The 20971-nt window shown below is 40.3% G+C and overlaps 1 protein-coding gene across 1 annotated transcript; it reads right to left on the bottom strand.

Moving 5' to 3' along the window:
* Window positions 1-867: 867 nt before the first annotated feature.
* On the bottom strand, window positions 868-20515 carry LOC308512779 (NKG2-D type II integral membrane protein). The gene is made up of 9 exons (XM_081082441.1): window positions 20409-20515; window positions 15413-15486; window positions 14170-14272; window positions 11524-11631; window positions 7752-7844; window positions 7503-7538; window positions 6651-6802; window positions 6245-6348; window positions 868-1239 (listed from the first exon to the last, which is right to left on the bottom strand). Exons 3-9 carry the CDS (start codon window positions 14210-14212, stop codon window positions 1122-1124), a joined length of 654 nt encoding a protein of 217 aa, XP_080938567.1. The 5' UTR covers window positions 14213-14272; window positions 15413-15486; window positions 20409-20515; the 3' UTR covers window positions 868-1121.
* Window positions 20516-20971: the final 456 nt, after the last annotated feature.

Raw genomic sequence — 20971 nt, 5'->3', positions numbered from 1 at the left:
CTCAGGGCCCCGGGATCAGCAGAGCCGTGAGGAGCTACAACCCTCAGATCGGTCCTGCTCTGTGGGTGACAGGGGGCAGCACCCCAAACCCTTGATCCTCCCTGCTCTGTGCATGACAGGGGGAAGCGCCCCAACCCCTTGATCTACCCTGCCCTGAGCATGTCAGGGGGTAGCACCCCAACTCCAGGATCAGCCCTACTCTGTGCATTTCAGGGGGCAGCACCCCAACCCCCTGATTGGCCGGCTCTGTGTGTGACAGGGGGCAGCGCCCCAACTCCCTGAATGGCCGGCTCTGTGTGTGACAGGGGGTGGCACCACAACCCCCCCCCCATCAGCCCTGCCCTGAGCATGACAGGGGGCGGTGCGGCCACCTCCTGATCCACACTGCTCTGTGTGTGACAGGGGAAGGCGCCCCAACCCCCTGATCCACCCTGCTCTGTGTGTGACAGGGGGTGGCGCCACAACCTCTCCATCGGCCCTGCCTTGAGTGTGACAGAAGGTGGTGACCCAACCCCCCAATTGGCCCTACCCTGAGCATGACAGGGGGTGGCATCGCAACCTCCCTATGTGCCCTGCTCTGTGCATGACAAGGGGCGGTGCCCCAACTCCACAATCGGCCCTGCTCTGAGCCCGACCAGGGGCAGCACCTAGGGATTGGGCCTGTCCTCTGCCACCCTGGAGCAGGCCTAAGCCAGCAGGTCATTATCTCCCGAGGGGTCCCAGACTGTGAAAGGGCACAAGTGGGACTGAGGGACACCCCTCCCCCTGCCAGTGCACAAATTTTTGTGCACCGGGCCTCTAGTTAGTTTAATATTTGTGAATATTTAATAAAATCATAGTTTAAAATTTAGTTCTACCATAGGTATTATCAACAGTTTATTAAAATTGAAAATGAATTTATTCATCACTCAATAATTTAAAAATAAATGAAACATTGTTACAGAAGATACATCATTTAATTGTTAGTTTTTATTTCTTGCAAGTATAAAGTTTGTGGCATGTCAGATGAAAAAATATTTAATAAATATTGGTGGCATTTTCTTCTGAAAGTTTTCTTCATGAAGAAAGTCAGAGAATGACTTTTTTATTTTGAAATCCTTTATATTTTATAAATAAACTCTTCACACAATCCTCTGCATGCAGATGTATATATTTGGAGTTAAACAGTTTTCTGTGTAACCTTTAAAACTTGAACCATAAACTGCACAGGTTCCATTTGCCATGTCAACCATTGTTATTCTAGATTAGAGAGAAAAACAAATTACATGTATGATTACATTAACGCAGAAAAATAATTAAATACTATTTACTTAAATATAGTTACTGAAATAATATCATTATAGCATATTTAAGGACTATGCCTGGCATTTTTAATTTATAGATAAGCAAAATATAGCCAACTCAGGGAATAAAAGAAAAAATTGCATTCTATTATAAATTAGATGCAACTATTTTATTTTATTTTTTTAAAATATATTTTATTAATATTTTTACAGAAAGAAGGGAGAGGGAATAGAGAGTTAGAAACATCGATGAAAGAGAAACATTGACCAGCTGCTTCCTGCACACCCCCTACTGGGGATGTGCCTGCAACCAAGGTACATGCCCTTGACTGGAATCGAACCTGGGACCCTTCAGTCCGCAGGCCGACGGTCTATCCACTGAGCCAAACCAGTTAGGGCTGAGCTACTATTTTTATATACTGGAAATTAGTCAATGTAGAAAGTCTGGAATCTCTTTATATGTGTTCCCATCCTATATAATAAAAGCCTAATATGCTGTGTCCAGGTGTCTGGTCGACCGTTCAACCAATAATATGCTAATGATATGCTAAGGCCACTCAACCTCTCGCTATGATGTGCCCTGACCACCAGGGGGCAGATGCTCTAACCGATTGGTTAGCTTGCTGCTGGGTTCCGGCCAATTGGGACTAAGCGAGATGGGCCAGCCACACCCTGGAGCCCTCCCGCAGTTCCTCCCCAGCTGACCAACCTCCTTCGTCCCTCCTGATTGTTTACCAGTGAGGTCCCTCAGCCTGACCTGTGCCTTCTTGTAATCTGGAACCCCTCGGGGATGTTGCAGAGCCAGTTTCAGCCCCATCCTGCAGGCCAGGCTGAGGGTCTCCTCTGGTGCACAAATTTGTGCACTGGGCCTCTAGTGTGAAATAAAAGCTTTAAAATGTTTTTAAAGAAATATTTGGTTAGAAATAAATTCAGAATTCCATGTCATGTTTTGTGAAAAATGTACAATATTCTTCAGATATATGCAATTTTTACTTTTAAAAATTTAAATTTTTTTAAATTTAAAAATTATAAAATTTTTATTGTAAAATTCTCCAGTATATACACACATACATATGGATGTGTGTGTGTGTGTGTGTGTGTGTGTGTGCGCGCGCATGTGCGCATGTGTATGTGTGGTTAAGCATAATTATACATGTATATCTATTTTACTCAAGGATTTCAGTATTTTTGTAGTTTTATAGTTATAGTTAATGTAATAAATAATGATTTGTTTTCTGCCAGGAACAGGTAAGAAAGATAAGGCAAGGAAAGAATGATGATTTTACTTCCATATGAAGTTGACACCACTAAAGGACTGTGGCCTGATTTCATATATATATAAAGTAAAGGAAGAGATCATTATTTCTGTCTACACAGAAACAACTAGCCACTATAAGAGAAAAAATTAAGGAATATTTGGTAACAGCTCTTAGTTGGTCTCAATCCATGCACATTAGAAGCTCATTCTTTCTAATCTAACTCTATTCATGTGTTTAATTTCTGTGTTTGTTTACCTATGCCATTCTCATCACATTTCTGCCAGAATATGGATTACATGGGCTTTACTTATTCGTTCATAACTATATTTCTAACTAAAGTGTGAAGCTTTTAAAAGAGTTATGGTCTCTTCATCTCTGTAGTTATCTCTGCATAGTTTATGGAAATCGAGTCGGACTCAATCAGTATTTGTTACATTCATACTCATAAGTTTAGTATGCTAGTTGTTTTATTTACAAACTGGATTTTTATACTTGCAGAGTGGATAAAAGTGAGATAAAATGATACAAAATCTTATTAGTATTCTCAGAGAACAAACTCTTTTTTGTAAAAAGTGACATCTCATCCATACAGATCAATTCTAAGTTATACAGGGACCAATATAAAATTTCAGAAGTAGAACGTGAAGCATGGATGAATAGAACAGACTGACAGATCTCAGAGGGCAGGAAGATTGGGAGGATGGGAAGAGATCAGCCAAAAAATATATATACATACTAGAGGCCTGATGCACGAAATTCATGCACAAGGAGTGGGAGAGTCCCTCAGTTCAGCCTGCACCCTCTCCCAATCTGGGACTGCTGTCTCCTAACATCTTGCCTGCCTGCTTGCCTGTTTGCCCCAACCACTTGCCTGCCTGCCTGATCACCTTTAACCACTCTTCCTGTGTGCCTCTTCACCTCTAACCATTCTGCCTGCCTTCCTGATTGCCCCTACCCACTCTGCCTGCCTGTCTGATAGCACCTAATCATTCTGCCTGCCTGCCTGCCTGATCACCCCAACTCCTTCATGCCTGCCTGATCATGCCTAAACACTTGCCTGGCTGCCTGATCGCCCCTATCCACTTACCTGCCTGCCTCATCACCCCTCACTGCCTCTGCCTGCATGATGCCCCTAACAGCTCCCCTGCCTGCCTGATGTCCCTCGCCACTCTGACTGTCTGCCTGATCATCCCTAACCGCCTCTGCCTCAGCCCCTGCCACCTCGGCTTAGTCCAGATGGATGTCTGGAATGATGTCCAGAAGGTCATTCGGCTGTCCAGTTTAATTAGCATATTATGTTTTTATTAGTATAGATAGGCTTAACCCATGGACATGAAAAATAATGTGATGAAGGCCTCGATGGGGTGGAAGCAGGGTGGAGAAAAGAAAAGGGAGAGAAAATGGGGGACATCTGTAATAGAGTCAACATTAAAAAAAGTTAGACCAGAGTTCGATCCATAAAAACCAATATCAATAATTGCAAGTAGATTCAAGTCACAAAGTATGTTTGTTGATCAAAATGGAATTAGACATTGATAAAAAATATCTCTGGGAAATTCTCAAATGTTATAACCTAACACTTGAAAATTTCATGCATCAGAGAACAATGTAAAAGGGAATTTAGAACTATTTTGGAATGAATGAAAATGAAAATAAATAGCTCAGAAATGTGGGAATGCTGCAAAATCATCTCAAATATTAATAGCATGAATGCTTTGATTAGAAAATATCTAATATATGGATCCTACCCATATATTAGTTTTTGTGATAAGAAACTAGAGAAAGAAAAGTTAGCCCTGAGTGAGAAGATAATAAAGATCAGAGCAGAAATTAATTAAATAAAATATGAATGTTAAATTAGCACAGAAAAGATACTCAATATCATTAGTCATGAAGAAAATGCAAAATTCAAACCACTATACCAGGGATGGGCAAACTTTTTGACTCGAGGGCCACAATGGGTTCTTAAACTGGACCGGAGGGCCGGAACAAAAGCATGGATGGAGTGTTTGTGTGAACTAATATAAATTCAAAGTAAACATCATTACATAAAAGGGTACGGTCTTTTTTTTTTTTTAGTTTTATTCATTTCAAACGGGCCAGATCCGGCCCGCGGGCCATAGTTTTCCCACGGCTGCACTATACACATTAGAATGGATAAAATTTAAGAAACTGATCATAACAATTATTGACCAAGATGTTGAGCAACTCTTAAATCTCACACACTGCTAATCGGATTGTAAAATTGCACAAGCCTTTTGGATAATAGTCTGGCAGTCTCTTAAATAGTTAAACATATTCTATCTAATTAAAGAGTAATATGCAAATTAACCATTACTCCATCACACCGTCACAAAGATGGCATTGGCCATGGAGCTGGAGAGAGCAGGAGCCTTGGGTTGCCCCTGGCGATAGAGGAAGCCAAACTTTCCACCTGCCTTGGCTGGCCCTCTGCTCCGCTCAAGGCTACAAAGTTTCAATTGTAGAAGATAAATTAATCCCAGAAAAAAAAGATAAAGAAAAAAAAGGAGAGGCTGGAGTTTGGGCTGCTGGGGTGTGTGGCCAGCCTGCAAACAGCCATCAGCCCCTCACCCAGGCTGGCCAGGCACCCCAGGAGGACCCCCCCCCCATGATCCAGGACACCCTTCAGGGCAAACCATCCGGCCCCCACCTATGCACCAGGCCTCTATCCTATATAATAAAAGGGTAGTATGCAAATTGACCCTAACAGCAGAAGGACTGGGAATGACTGGCCACCTATGACACACTGGCCACCAGGGGGCAGATGCTCAATGCAGGAGCTGCCCCTTGGTGGTCAGTGCACTCCCACAGAAGGAGCTCTGCTCAGCCACAAGTCAGGCTGCCGGCTGCCAGCACAGCGGTGGTGGTGGGAGTCTCTCCCGCCTCCTCAGCAGGGCTAAGATTGTCTGACTGCAGCTTACGCCTGCTCCCTGCTGGCAAGTGGACATCCCCCAAGGGCTCCCGGCTGCCAGAGGGATGTCTGACTGCCAGCTTAGGCCTGATCTCCCTGGGAGTGAACCTAAGCCAGCAGGTGGACATCCCCTGAGGGGTCCCAAACTGCGAGAGGGCACAGACAGGGCTGAGGGACACCCCCGAGTGCACAAATTTTTGTGCACCAGACCTCTAGTATTTATTATAAAACCCACCTGTTTCTCTCCTACGTATTTATGTAAGAAAAAGAAGAGCCTCTGCTCATACAATGTCTTGCACACATATGTTCATAGCAAGTAGCTTGCACAGTATTTAGCACATAGCAAACACTTAATTTTACTCATTTTTATGGGTACTGGCTGCTTCCCATTGTACTAAATCTAGGTCTGACTCCATTAGCATATGGCAGTTTTGGACTGACTATTAGCATATGGCAGTGGTCGGCAAACTGCAGCTGGTGAGCCACATGCAGCTCTTTGGCCCCTAGAGTGTGGCTCTACTACAGAATACCACATGCAGACACGCACATACAGTGTGATTGAAACTTCGTGGCCCATGCACAGAAGTCGGTATTTTGTGGAAGAGCCACACTCAAGGGTCCAAAGAGCCACATGTTGCTCGCGAGCTGCAGTTTGCCGACCACTGGCATATGGGATGTCCTGGCATTGTGTCAAGGAAAATGTGGTGGTTCAGTGATCAAAGCTTAGAGGCAAATCCACAACTACAGACCTACTATAGGTACAGACTTACTGATCAGGAGCCAGAATGGAGCCATCTTCCCACTGCCAGTTTCCGTTTGTGGAATTCTTTTTCAGTCCCATCCAATGGTAGGACTTTAGTAATTTAAAGATATCCTATTGGAAATCACAAATAAAGTTAGTTCTCAGAATTGTATTAAATACAAGGCTATAATCATTTAATCATTTTCCCCACAGTTGAGGAAACTGCATTCTGTCCTCTTTCAGAATTCCAACTTCAACAACACATATACTATATAATACCTGCAATTTTTGTGATTTTTAATTTTTAATACAGAAGAATATGGAGTTGATGTATCAGAGCCTTGTGCCTCTATTATATTTCAGGTTCATATTCCAGAGAGTTGCCACATATGGTAGGACTGAATATAGGCAGATGAATTAAAATAATATTTTACCTGGTCCTCTTGGCTGTATATCTTCAGGAGACTAGAATTTTGAGACATGCAGGAAGCTTGGCTCTGATACCAGTTCTTGCTCTCATTAAAAAATTTGTAGCAGTTGTTTCCGTAACATAGCCAGTTTTTAGGACATGGGCCACAGTAACTTTCTAGAAAGCGAGAATATGTTATTAATTCTGCACATGTCTAAATATTATATTAGATTTTTTTTTGAGGCAGAGTAAATACTTTTTTAATTCTAACTCTACAATTCCAAATATTAGACCATTATGGTCATACCCACTGAATGTCTATATTTATAGATAGATATGCCAAAATATGTTTTCTACTTTTTAAAATTACTCCTTCACTGTAAAAAATAAAATAAAATTTAAAAAGCAGTATTGGCCCTGACTGGTTTGGCTCAGTGGATAGAGCATTGGCCTGAGGACTGAAAGGTCCCAGGTTCGATTCCAGTCAAGGGCATGTACCTTGGTTGCGGGCACATCCCCAGTAAGGGTGTGCAGGAGGCAGCTGATCCATGTTTCTCTCTCATTGATGTTTCTGACTCTCTATCTCTCTCCCTTCCTCTCTGTAAGAAATCAATAAAATATATTTTAAAAAAATAAATAAAATAAAATGGAATAGTGAATTGTGGACCAGAATTCATTTTCTTTTACATTTTCTTTTTATAACAGTTATTGGGGTGAGATTGGTTAATAAGATTATATAGGTTTCAAGTGTAGATTTCTATAATACATGATCTTTCTTATAAGCTTTTCTGTCAACAGCATTGGATACATGCCTAAACCCCTGTATACACAGATACATGCAATTTGTGCTTCCAGATATTAGAAAACTTTCTCTTACCGTTCAAGGAAATTGGCACTGCTTGGTTGAATAACGCTGTTAAAATAATCATAATTATTGGAAAGTTATGTGTTGTGACATAGTTCAAGCAAAAATAAAAATATATGACAAGTTTCTGGACTAATAGCTAAAATATAAAGGCACATGAAATGTTGCTAGTTTATGTTTCTGTCCTGCTGAATATTAATCAAAGTAATGTAGTACATTCGTTAGATCAGCAATGCTATCTATGTCTCTGTTATCACTTACAATTTATGATGATGGCACTCCATATCGTTACCATTACAATGAAACGGATTCCCAGAGCTACAGCAATGCACCGGGTAAGGAAAAATGCAGATGCTGTTAAAGAAAAAAGAGTGAGACAAAGCAGAAAGGGTTCTGGTATTTTTATGTTTAATGTAGACATTAGAGTGTTTTCTATGTAGGAGTGATACTAGTGTTTTTTCCTCATATATTTTCTCAGGACAGGTAAAATATGTACTTTGTAAATTATTAAAAATAAGATTTTAAAATCTACTATTTTCTCCTATTTCTCTCTACAAGTTCCCCAGAATAACTCATGGTTAAATTTACATTTTTTTAAATTTCTGTGACACCAATCCCAAATCCCTCTGTATTAAAAAAAGAAAGCACAGAAATTGCAGGCATTGTATGTGTGTTGTTTAAGTTGGAATTCTGCCAGAAGACAGAATGCATCCTTTCCAACTGTGAGAAAAATGGACAGTTTCTCTAAACCCCTTTTAAAAACATATTTAAGAAACTATACAAAAATATTTTATGATTATTTTTACTTAAGAGAATACCCTAGTCATTATTCTAATCATGTCTCATGAAGCTGTCAAATTTTTACAAATAGCTGCTTGCATTGTGTTTTATTGCTATATGGACAAAAATCTTCTTATTGAAAGACTTTGAAATTTTTCCAATGCATATTTAAATTGTTTCTTAGTTTTCACTAAGGAATAATTATATACATAATATTTCATACACACCCATGCAACTGTTTTAGTAACCCTCTAGGAAAAATTCCATAAGAATTATTACTGAGTCAAAGAACATTTTTTAAAAATTTTTGTAAAGATTGAAAATTTCTGTCCAAAGAGGCTCTATCAACTTATGTTTTACCAATTATAGATTTAAAAGCCTTTTTGCTCACTCTTTTTTTTCTGCATTAAACATTATTTAGATTTTTAAATATATATCTGATGACCAATATTATTTAAAATTTTATAACTTCATTTTTCTTGTTATAAATAAAATACAACAAAGGATTACACATCTTGTATTATGATTGTCATGTGCTTATTTTGTTTCTTTGAGACTTCTCATATTTGCATTAAGTAAGTTTTTTCTCACTTTTAAGTTGAGAATATTAGTTCATTTCTTGTCATATGTTTTGCAATATTCATCTTAGATTTCATTTTTGTTTTAACTTAACTTATGATACTTAGGGGTGTTTAAATGGATAATAGTTGACTTGCTCAAACCATTAATCTTGTTTGATATTAATAAAATGCTTTGTTTATTTTGAGTTTATAAAATAAAGCTTCCATCATAAGTTACATAGTTTCGTTTTTTAATTGGGTCTATTTGGTGTGTGTATATGTGTGTGTAATAAATGAGGTAGAAACTCAAATTTATAAAAAATTTTATTTTCCAAATGGTTACTGAATTTTTCTAATCCTATTTAGTGAATAAATCAATATATTCTCATTGATATGAAATATTACCTTTAGCATATAATACATTCTTATGTGTTTAAATTTTTCCTATATTCTCTAATTTGTCTTTCCACTCAAACTACATATAAAATATCCCTCTTTAATAATATACTTGAGTACTTATAGTGTCCACAATATTATATTACATTTCTTTTTTAAAATATATTATCAATCATTGCACTTCATTATGCCTTAAAAAGCTTAAAATGAGTTTTCAAGAACCTACTATGTTAAAATATAGTACATTAGCCCCACTGGTTGCTCAGTTGGTTGAACATTGCTCTATACATCAAAACGGTTTCGTGTTGATCCCAGTTGGGTGCCTATGGGAGGCAACTGATGGATGTTTCTCAATGTTTTGCTTTTCTCTCTCTCTTTCCCTCTCTCCCTCTCTCTCTCCTTTCCTCTTCATCTCTCTCTGAAACCAATTTTAAATATATATTTCAACAGAATCACAGTAAATGCATAGAGAGATAACTTACATCTTTAAACTGTCTTTTATCCTTGAATAGTGTCTTTTTCCATTATGTATGTCTTATTTTATGTTCATTTGTACAATTTTAAAGTAATAAATTTATTTCCAGTATTTTTCATTAAATAGTTTATTTCTGATTTTTGGCCTTATAAATATGTCATTTTCCTTTTTATCACATTTTCCTTACTTTTGTAGTTTAGTAAACAGTTAATTTTTACCTATTATTTTTAAGCAAGTCCACACATCAGATTTCCTTACTGTTTGTAATTTTTTGGCATGAAGATTTTAAGGGCTCTTAAAATATTTAAAATCATATTTTTTTTGCTAATAATATTAATTTTGCCTTTTATTCTAATTTCAGATTATTTGCTTTTTTCTTTTCTTGGTAATGTATGTTGGCTAGCACCAACAAAGCAATCAATGTTAATCAATAATAATAATAAAAATTATTGCCTTTTTCTAACTATAATGAAAATGCTATTAACATTTATCAATAAGTATTATAATGATAGCTTTTGAACATAAATTTTAAAGTAGGGCTTATGTTCTAGTGGTTTTAAAAGTTAAGTTCTTGCCCTAACCGGTTTGGCTCAGTGGATAGAGCATCGGCCTGCAGACTCAAGGGTCCCGGGTTCAATTCTGGTCAAGGGCATGTACCTTAGTTGCGGGCACATCCCCAGTGGGGAGTGTGCAGAAGGCAGCTGATCAATGTTTCTCTCTCATCGATGTTTCTAACTCTCTATCCCTCTCCCTTCCTCTCTGTAAAAAATCAATAAAATATATTTTAAAAGTAAAGTGCTTTTGAATTAAGAATTCATATTGAGCCCTGGCTGGTGTGGCTCAGTTGGTTGGGCGGGCGCCACCCCGTGCACCCAAAGGTTGTAGGTCTTTTCCTGGTCAGGGCACATTCCCAGGTTTCAGGCTGGATCTCCCCTAGGGGGCATGTAGGAGGCAACCTATCAATCTTTCAATCTCACATGGATGTTTCTCTCTTCCCCACTCCCTTTCTCTCTCTAAAAACTAATTTAAAAAAATAATTCGTATTGATTTTTTATCCAAAACCTTTTCAGCATTATGCACATGATCTATAATCCTTATTATTACTCTAGCACATTTTCATTTCTATAGTTAACTCTTGAAAGTGATGCTATTTGATAATAATTTATTTTTTAACATTTAGTTCAAGGCCTGCAACCTTTTTTTCGGCCAAGGGCCATTTGGATATTTATAACATCATTCATGGGCCATACAAAATTATCAACTTAAAACGTACCCTGCTATATTTGGTCAAACGTTTAATTGAATCACCACTAACGCCTTGGCAGGGCCAGACCAAATGATTTCTCAGGCCTTATGTAGCCTGTGGGCTGGACGTTCCCCACCCCTGATTTAATTTAAATTTATAATGAGATTAGTCTGTTGTTTTCCTTTTTTGTGTAAACTATTTCAGGCTTCATTTTCTATCATACTCTGCCTTGATAAAGGATAGAGGGCATATTAAATACATAACACTGAAGAATATTTTGTATATCTTTTCTGTTTTCCATTTCTATTTACTCCTCCTTACAGCTAGGTGTTCAGTGATCCCTTAGAAATTGCTGTCTCAATTGTCATGATTATGATAATCTTATAATTTTTAAGGCATGGAAAAATTCTAAACTCAATAGTTTTTGCTCATTTTATTATATATTCCAATATTTTATTAGAATTAAATCTCATTTCGGCTTTTCTCATAAAGGTAAAATAAACTGAATGTTTACCACTGATAACCACAGAGTTCCCAATTTTCACCTCAAGATGATGAATGAAACATATTACTTACAGTTTTCTCCACATGTATTTGTGATTAATGTGGATCTTTTCTTCTCCTGTGGTGTAGAAGCAGCATGATTTACATGTTTAAATTTATAATTATGGGATTCATGTGTCTCTGGAGAAAAACAATTTAGACAGGATGAGTCATGGCCTTTCTGTCACTTGGGTTATAATTTTATAAGCCTTAACTTGCCATTTCTTTTTGAAGTATAACATCAATTTAGGTTTGTTTTATGTTAATTCATTACGATTTTTACACTTTGTAGTATAAATAAGATTATATTTATTCAATAGCAAAATATGTTTAGGAAGATCCTATGTGCTATTAAAACTAGTTAATTCTTAATGTGTAATAAAATTTAACATTGAAATAAAGACACAGTATAGTGAAAAAGACAGTGCCTTACTTAGGGAGTTAGACATGTTTATTTTACAAAGGCCATTTACTAAGTTAATAACTTCACAAATTGAACAAAAATGAAAGAAAGGAAAGAAGGAACAAAGGATGTCAATACAACCTGGTATGGCTATTTTTAAAAGTGAAATAAAATAATATGCACTTAGTATCAACAATGTCAGCCACAATAAAGGCTAGTGTGTCTAATTTTCTTCACAGTGAAGGATATACAAAAAATAAAATAGTAGTCTAAAGCTTTAGGATAGTGACAAAGAATCTTGCTTATGAGCAAAAAAAAAGAAGTAATTCTTGAAGTAGTCAAAATTATTAAGTATGTAAAAGCCTTCTATAAATAAAACTAGAGACCTGGTGCACAAAATTACTGCATGGCGGGGGTAGGGGGGTGTCCCTCAGCCCAGCCTGCACCTTCTTCAATCTGGGACCCCTCGAGGGACGTCTGACTGTCCATTTAGGCCCAATCCTGGCAGGCCTGGTTCCCCCGAACTTTCTTCCCCTGCAGGCCTGGGTCCCTCCAACTGCCCTCCCCTGCTGGCCATCTTGTGGTGGCCATCTTTGACGATATGGTGGTGGCCATCTTGTGTGTTGGAGTGATGGTCAATTTGCATATTACCTCTTTATTATATAGAATGTTAATGTTAATTACCTTTTATAACTAAAATTAAGCTGTACAGATAATATGTAAGTCAATTATTAAACACTAGAGGCCCGGTACACAAAAATTTGTGCACTCTGGGGGTCTCTCAGGCCAGCCTATGCCCTCTTGCAGTGTGGGACCCCTCAGAGGATATCCACCCCAGTGGGACCCTTACCTCATGGAGGTTTGGGTGAGGGGCTGATGGTTGTTTTCAGGCTGGTCACACCCCTTTAGGGTGGGGGGTCCAAAACTGGGGTGCCTGGACAGTCTGGGTGAGAGGCTGCGGGCTGTTTTCAGGCTGGCCAAGCCCCCTGGTGACGTAAACTCCCAGCCTCTCCTTTTTTCTTTTCTTTTCTTTTTTTACTGTGGGATTTATTTATCTTCTATAATTGAAACTTTGTTGCCTTTAGCAAAGACCTGCAAAAGCTTGGATTCCTCCATCACCAGGGGCAACCCACTCCTGCTCGCTCCAGCGCCGTGGCCATGGCGGGCTGAAAGCAGGTATCTGGGGTTTATATACCTTCTATAATTGAAACTTTGTTGCTTTCAGTGGAGCTCAGAGCTGACTGTGGCAGGCAGGGAAGCTTGGCTTCCTCCATCACTGGAGCAAGCAAGCCTCCTGCTCGCTCCAGCTCTGTGGCTGCCAGCCGCCATCTTGGTTGGGTTAATTTGCATATAGCTGCTCTGATTGGCTGGTGGGCGTGGCTTAAGGCATAGCGAAGTTATGGTCAATTTGCATGTTTGTCTTTTATTAGTGTAGATATGAAGAAGGTAGGTATTATTTTATGAATGAAGAAATTGAATCTTAGAGGTGGCCAATGATTTATTGCTTATCCTAGATAATAACAGCCCAGTGACCATAATGGCATACTGACCAGATCAACGACTCTACCAGTTGCTATGAGGTGCATTTATTACCTCTTGGTTCCTCCCGCTGGCCTGCAGGCTCAGATCACTGGATGGTGAATAGGGAACCACAGGGAACCAGGGTGGATGGCAGCAGCCGGGCAGGACTGGGGACTTGCAAGGGGAACCGGGTGGGTGGTGGCAGTGGGGAAGGACTGGGGACTGGAGAGCAGGCAGAAGATGGCCCTGATCGCAGGCCATGCCTAGGGACCCTACCTGAACACAATTTTGTGCGCTGGGCCCCTAGTTCAATATAATGTTACCAACTGTGAGTAATTTATAGTACTTTTAGTTTTAGAAGCACATTCAAATACATGTCATTTTATTTCAATATTATAAAATCTTTTCAGATAAATGTCATATGTTTTATATCTCTACTTCCCAGAAAAAAAAATTTATTTACAGAGAGGTGGGGGATTGTCCCAGATCTCAAATCTAGAGACTGCTAAAAGTTGGACTAAATTCATTTCTTTTAACTACAAATTGTGATGCTATCACTATTTCAGGCTAGAAAAAAAACCTTTCAAGCTTTTGAGACTTGATTTAAAATATAATATTAACATAATGTAAAATGAACATAAGTTAATAAGAATAAATTGCTTTTCTACACATTACATGTTTGTATCAAATTCTGGGTATATTGAAATTATACACAGGCCAAACTCTATATTTATGTGGAAAGTACTAGTACATACCCATGCTGTGAGGAGCCCACCGATCTCGGACCAGCCCCATCATCGAATTATGACTGTTTATCTACCACAGAGATGAATCAAAAGTCTTCATGTACAAACGTTCCTGAATAAAATAAAATCACACCTTTATTAAATTGCTTTCTGTTTTCTTTCAGTGTGGTGATCATCTATTTTGATGGAGAAGTTGTATATAGAAAAATTTCCCCATGGCATGCATATATATATATATATATATATATATATATATATATATATATATATGAATGAACATGCAGACTCATATCAAGCAATGTAAAGTTATTTTTAAATTTATTTTTGTTATAAAATATAAAACAATTATTTTTAAAGTGGAAAAATATATGTTTGTTTAAATTCACCTACTTTAACATAGTTAATAAAAATGTTCCCATCACTGATATCGACTGATAGTTTTGTATTTACAATTTTATTTTATTTGGTGATAATTGCTTTCCTTGCAAGGTAAATTTGGGTAAGATACCTAAATGAATTTTTGTTGAATTACTTTTCTTTGTACATATTAATTCAGCTTCCATCCCTATCATCCCTTTTCTTATTTACAACAAGTTATTATCAGCATTATCATTATCAAAGTAATCTCAGCTTTGTTTAAATACTAACATTTTCAGTGTCTAGACGAATTCTTGGAAAAAAATAGCTACTTAATAAATATGCATAGTGCTTAGATTTTAAAAATAAAACTAGTTTCATATTTAAACATGATAATTGAAAGCAACAGATATAATTTATTTTATTTTGTTAGTAAAGTTGTCTATCATGTAAGATGAGTGCCTTGCATAAGAGAACAACACTCATGAAGATGAGAATTCAAATTGAAATTTATTTTTTTTAAATTCCCAAATGTTAATAGTCATTGTTTTGCTTTTGTTTAGAGAAAAGGCTCATCTTAACTTCTGATTCTTTAAAAAAACGAATCTTACTTATCTATAATTGAATAAAGTGAGCAAGGGTACCCTTTGGAAGTAATACCACTCCTTGCCTTCAGCAATTCTATTTTAACACTTAAGAAACGATTAGAATTACTTTGTTGTGTAAATATTTTTGGAAATATTTTTTGAGGTTTAAACCTCAAGAGTTTCTCCTTTTTTAAAAAAATAGTGTTAGAAACACACACAGACACACACACACACATAAACGTACACGCACACATACATGCACATACACACAGGCGTGCACATTCAGACACACACAAAAAAACACGCACCTCATCAGAGAAGGATCGTCCTGCTTCTTGTGAAAATTGAAAGTGGTGCAATGTCCTGAGTTCCCAATTTAGAACTGAAACAGGAAATGTTCAATCAACTTAGAAAAAATGACAGTTATTCTAACTTCACTTCCCTGTTGAAAAGAAAAAAAGCATAAATCATAGTACTCCCTTCTGCCTCTTCACTACAGAGAAGATTTTGCTAATTGGTGAAATAAATATTAGGTCCTAACAGCATTTTATGACCTATAAATATTGAATTCAGTGATAAAAAGTGTCCCAAAGTTTTAAGAAGCAGATGCTAAGATTACATAATCTCTTTCTGAATCAAAAGTAAAAAGTTATGAAAAATGGTTGTAAATTAACCGTATTAAAGAAAACAGAAAAGAAAATTAGACTTTTTAATCATCCTGTGCACATAAGTTTGAGTGGAATCAAGTATGCTTTATCATGTAAATTGGATTTATAGATATTTTTCATCTATATAAACATACTAGAGGCCCAGTGCATGAAAATTCATACACTGGAAGCAGAGTCCTTCAGCCCAGCCTACCCCCTCTCACAGTACAGGAGACCTCAGGGGCAGGAGGGGACCTGGCTATCAGGGGAAGGCGACACCTCACCACACCTCTTTTACGGCCACTGCCCGAGGCGCAAGCCTCAACCGGCCCTGGTTACCTGTGCCTCAATTCAGCCCTGGGTGTCTGGTCTGCTGCTATCCGAGGTTTGCCTGCGCCTCAGGCCGGCCCTGGGAGGCTGATGGGCTGAGGGTACTGGCAGACTCCGGAGGCAGGTGCACAGAGTGGCTGGGCTTGACTGGAAGTGGGCCCGGCCTTGCTCTGCCTGCCACCCTGGCAGGGCTGAGGGGACTGGGCATTGCCATCTTGTATTGGCTGTGGGCTCCACCATATTTGAGGATGAGGTAGCAATTAGCATATTTCCTCCTTAATAGATACTAGAGGCCCGGTGCACAAAAACTTGTGCACTTGGGGAGGGGGTTCCCTCAGCCCGGCCTGTGCCCTCGTTCAGTCTGGGACCCCTCGGGGGATAACCACCTGCTGGCCAAGGCCCGCTCCCAGGGGGATTGGGTCTAAGCTGGCAGTCAGACATCCCTCTGGCAGCCTGGCAGCCCTCGGGGGATGCCCAGTTGGCAGCGGGGAGCAGGCCTAAGCTGCAGTCAGACATCCTTAATGCTGCTGAGGAGGCGAGAGAGGCTCCCACCACCACTGCTGTACTGGCAGCTGTTGGCCTGGCTTGTGGCTGAGCAGAGCCCCCACTATGGGAGCACACTGACCACCAAAGGGCAGCTCCTGCATTGAGTGTCTGTCCCCTGGTGGTCAGTGGGTGTCATAGTTACCAGTCATTCCCAATTGTTCTGCTGTTAGGGTCAATTTGCATATTACCCTTTTATTATACAGTGGAGCCTTGACTTAAGAGTTTAATTCGTTCTGTGGTGGAGCTCGTAACTCAAATTACTCGTATGTCAAATCACTGTGACATTTGCTGCGCCAACTAGCAGTGGGGTATCTGAAGCTGGCTTGTAACCCGAATTTTAGCTCGCAACTCAATTCAAAGCAAAAAATCGGCCAAGAGATGGCTCATATCTTGAAAAACTCGTTAGTCAGTACACTTGTAAGTCAAGGCCCCACTTCATATGATAGAAGCCTGGTGAACGGTGGGGGCCAGCTGGTTTTCCCTGAAGGGTTTCTCAGATCATGGTGGGGGTCTCACTGGGTTGCCTGGCCAGCCTGGGTGAGTGACTGATGGCTGTTTGCAGGCTGGACACAGCCCCTTCAGGGTGGGGGTCCCTGCTGGGGTGCCTGGCCAGCCTAGGTGAGGGAATGATGGCTGTTTGCAGGCTGGCCACAGCCCATTCAGGTTAGGGGTCCCCCCTGGGGTACCTGGTTAACCTGGGTGAGGAGCTGATGGCTGTTTGCAGGCTTGCCACAGCCTCTTTATTGTGGGGTTCCCCACAGGGGTGCCTGGCCAGCCTGGGTGAGGGGTTGATGGCTGTTTACAGGCTGGCCACAGCCCCTTCAGTGTGGGGATCCCTACTGTGGTGCCAGGCCAGCCAGGGTGAGGGGCTGAGGGCCGTTTTCAGGCTGACCACAGTCCCTTCACGATGGGGGTGGTCCTGCTGGGGTGCCTGGCCAGCCTGGGTGAGTGGTTGATGGCTGTTTTCAGGCTTGCCAAGGCCCCCAGTGGGGACCCTCACCCCATGAAGATATGACCAGCCTGAGTGAGGGGCTGATGGCAGTTTTCAGGCTGACCACAGTCCCTTCACAATGGGGGTGGTCCTGTTGGGGTGCCTGGCCAGTCTGTGTGAGGAGCTGATGGATGTTTGAAGGCTTGCCACAGCTTCCAGCTACCCAAGCTCCAAGTAGAGGCTGGCTGGAAGCAAGTATCTGGGGTTTATTTATCTTCTAGAAACTTTGTTGCCTTCAGTGGAGGCCAGAGCCGACCAGGGCAGCCAAACCTCCTCCTTGTTCCAGCTCCATGGCTGCCGGAAGCCATCTTGGTTGAGTTAATTGGCATATAATCACTCTGATTGGCTAGTGGGCATGGCTTGGGTGTAGTGAAGATATGATCAATTTGCATGTTTCTCTTTTATTAGATTAGAGGCCTGGAGTTTATATATATATATTAGAGGCCCGGTGCACAAAAATTTGTGCACTCAGGGTGGAGGGTCCCTCAACCCGGCCTGTGCCTTCTCGCAGTCTGGGACCCCTTGGGGGATGACCACTTGCTGGCTTAGGCCTGCTCCCCGGGGGATTGGGCCTAAGAAGGCAAAAAGACATCCCTCTGACAGCCTGGCAGCCCTTAGGGGATGTCCTCTTTCCAGTGGGGAGCAGACCTAAGCTGCAGTCAGATATCCTTAACCCTGCTGAGGAGGCAGGAGAGGCTCCCACCACCACTGCTGTACTGGCAGCCATCAGCCTGTCTTGTAGCTGAGCAGAGTTCCCACATGTGAGAGTGCCCTGACCACCAGAGGGCAGCTCCTGCATTGAGCGTCTGCCCCCTGGTGGTCAGTGTGTGTCATAGTGACCAGTCATTCCCAGTCTTTCTGCTGTTAGGTTCAGTTTGCATATTACCCTTTTACTATATAGGATAGAAGCCTGGTGCACGGTTGGGGGCTGGCTGGTTTGCCCTGAAGGGTGTCCCGGGTCAGGGTGGGGGCCCTACTTGGGTGCCTGGCCAGCCTGGATGAGGGGCTGATGGCTGTTTGCAGGTGGTCACACCCCCTTCAAGGTAGGGGTCCCCACTGGGGTGCCTGGCAAGTCTGGGTGAGGGGCTGAGGGCTGTTTTCAGGCTGGCAGGTGACTGAAGCTCCCAACCTCTCGTTTTTTTCTTTTTTTTTTTTATTCTGGGATTTATTTACCTTCCATAGCTGTCACTGGAGCTGAGAGCCGACTCCAGCTCTGAGGCCTCGGCTGGCTGAAAGCAGGTATCTGGGGTTTGTTTGGCTTCTATAATTGAAACATTGTTGCTGTCCTGTTCGCTCCAGCTCTGAGGCCGTGGCAGGCTGAAAGCAGGTATCTGGGATTTCTTTGGCTTCTATAATTGAAACATTGTTGCTGTCCTGCTTGCTCAAGCTCTGAGGCCGCGGCCAGCTGAAAGCAGGTATCTGGGGTTTGTTTAGCTTCTATAATTGAAACATTGTTGCTTCCGGAGCTCAGAGCCAGGCCACGGCAGGCGGGGAATCTTGGCTTCCTCCATCACTGGAGAAAGCAAGCCTCCTGTTTGCTTCAGCCGCCTGGCTGCCAGCCGCCATCTTGGTTGTCAGTTAATTTGCATATCACCCTGATTAGCCAATGGGAAGCATAGTGGAGGTACAGTTAATTACCCTTTTTGTCTTTTATTAGATAGGATATATATGACTGATTGCCCCTAACAGCCTCTGCCTGCAGGCCTGATCGCCTCCAACAGCCCTCCCTTTCAGGCCTGATCCCTCCCAAATGCCTTCCCCTGATGGCCATCTTGTGGTGGCCATCTTTGACCTAATGGTGGTGGGTATCTTGTATGTTGGAGTGATGGTCAATTTGCATATTACCTCTTTCTTATATAGAATGCTAATGTTAATTACTTTTTATAACTAAAATTAAGCTAAAACATTGTACAGATAATATGTAAGTTAATTATTAAAAATATGAAGAAAGTAGGCATTATTTTATGAATTCAGAAATTGAATCTTAGAGGTGGCCAATAATTTATTGCTTATCCTAGATAATAACAGCCCAGTGACCATAATGGCATACTGACCAGATTGACTGTTCTAACAGTCGCTATGAGGTGCATTGATCACCTCTTGGTTCCTCCCCCTGGCCTGCAGGCTCAGATCACTGGATGGTGAATAGGGAACCACGGAGAACCAGGGTGGGTGGCAGCAGCGGGACGGGACTGGGGACTGGCAAGGGAAACCGGGTGGGTGGTGGCAGTGGGGCAGGAATGGGGACTGGAGAGCAGGCAAAAGATGGCTTTGATTGCAGGCTATGCCCAGGGACCCTACCTGCACACAATTTTGTGCACTGGGCCCCTATATAATATAATGTTACCAACTGTGAGTAATTTATAGTACTTTTAGTTTTAGAAGCACATTCAAATACATGTCATTTTATTTCAATATCATAAAATCTATTAAGATAAATGTCATATGTTTTATATCTCTACTTCCCAGAAAAAAAAATTTATTTACAGAGAGGTGGGGGATTGTCCCAGATCTCAAATCTAGAGACTGCTAAAAGTTGGACTAAATTCATTTCTTTTAACTACAAATTGTGATGCTGTCACTATTTCAGGCTAGGAAAAAAACCTTTCAAGCTTTTGAGACTAGATTTAAAATATAATATTAACATAATGTAAAATGAACATAAAATGAACATAAGTCAATACGAATAAATTGCTTTTCTACACATTACATGCTTATATCATATTATGGGTATATTGAAATTACTCACAGGCCAAACTCTATATTTATGTGGAAAGTACTAGTACATACCCATGCTGTGCGGATCCCACTGATCTCAGACCAGCCCCATCATTGAATTATGACTGTTTATCTACCACAGAGATGAATCCAAAGTCTTCATGTACAAACGTTCCTGAATAAAATAAAATCACACCTTTATTAAATTGCTTTCTGTTTTCTTCCAGTGAGGTGATCATCTATTTTATGGGAGAAGTTGTATACCGAAAATTTCCCCCCTAGGCATATAGTTATAAAAAGGGAAGAAAGAAAATGAAGACTCATATCAAACAATGCAAAATTATTTTAAAATTTATTTTTGTTATAAAATAAAAAACAATTATTTTTAAAGTGGAAAAATATATGAGTTCGTTTAAATCCACCTACTTTAAGATACTTAATTAAAAATGTTCCCATCATTGACATTGAATGATAGTTTTATATGTACAAATTTATTTTATTTGGTGATAATTGCTTTCTTTCCAAGGTAAATTTGGGTAAGGTACGTAAATGAATTTTTGTTGAATGTCTTTTCTTAGTACATATTAATTCAACTTCTGTCCCTATCATCTTTTTACTTATTTACAAGTTATTAT

Source organism: Myotis nattereri (assembly GCF_964212035.1).
Source record: "Myotis nattereri genome assembly, chromosome: 2".
Lineage (NCBI taxonomy): Eukaryota > Metazoa > Chordata > Mammalia > Chiroptera > Vespertilionidae > Myotis > Myotis nattereri.
This window is presented reverse-complemented; position numbering and strand designations above follow the sequence as displayed.

Coding starts and splice junctions, on each gene's coding strand:
- LOC308512779 (XM_081082441.1), bottom strand. CDS start 14,212: ATGATGGGGCTGGTCCGAGATCGGTGGGCTCCTCACAGCATGG. Junction 11,632..14,169: donor GTGGGCTCCTCACAGCATGG/GTATGTACTAGT, acceptor GTTTTTCTCCAG/AGACACATGAATCCCATAAT. Junction 7,845..11,523: donor AAATACATGTGGAGAAAACT/GTAAGTAATATG, acceptor TTTCTTTAACAG/CATCTGCATTTTTCCTTACC.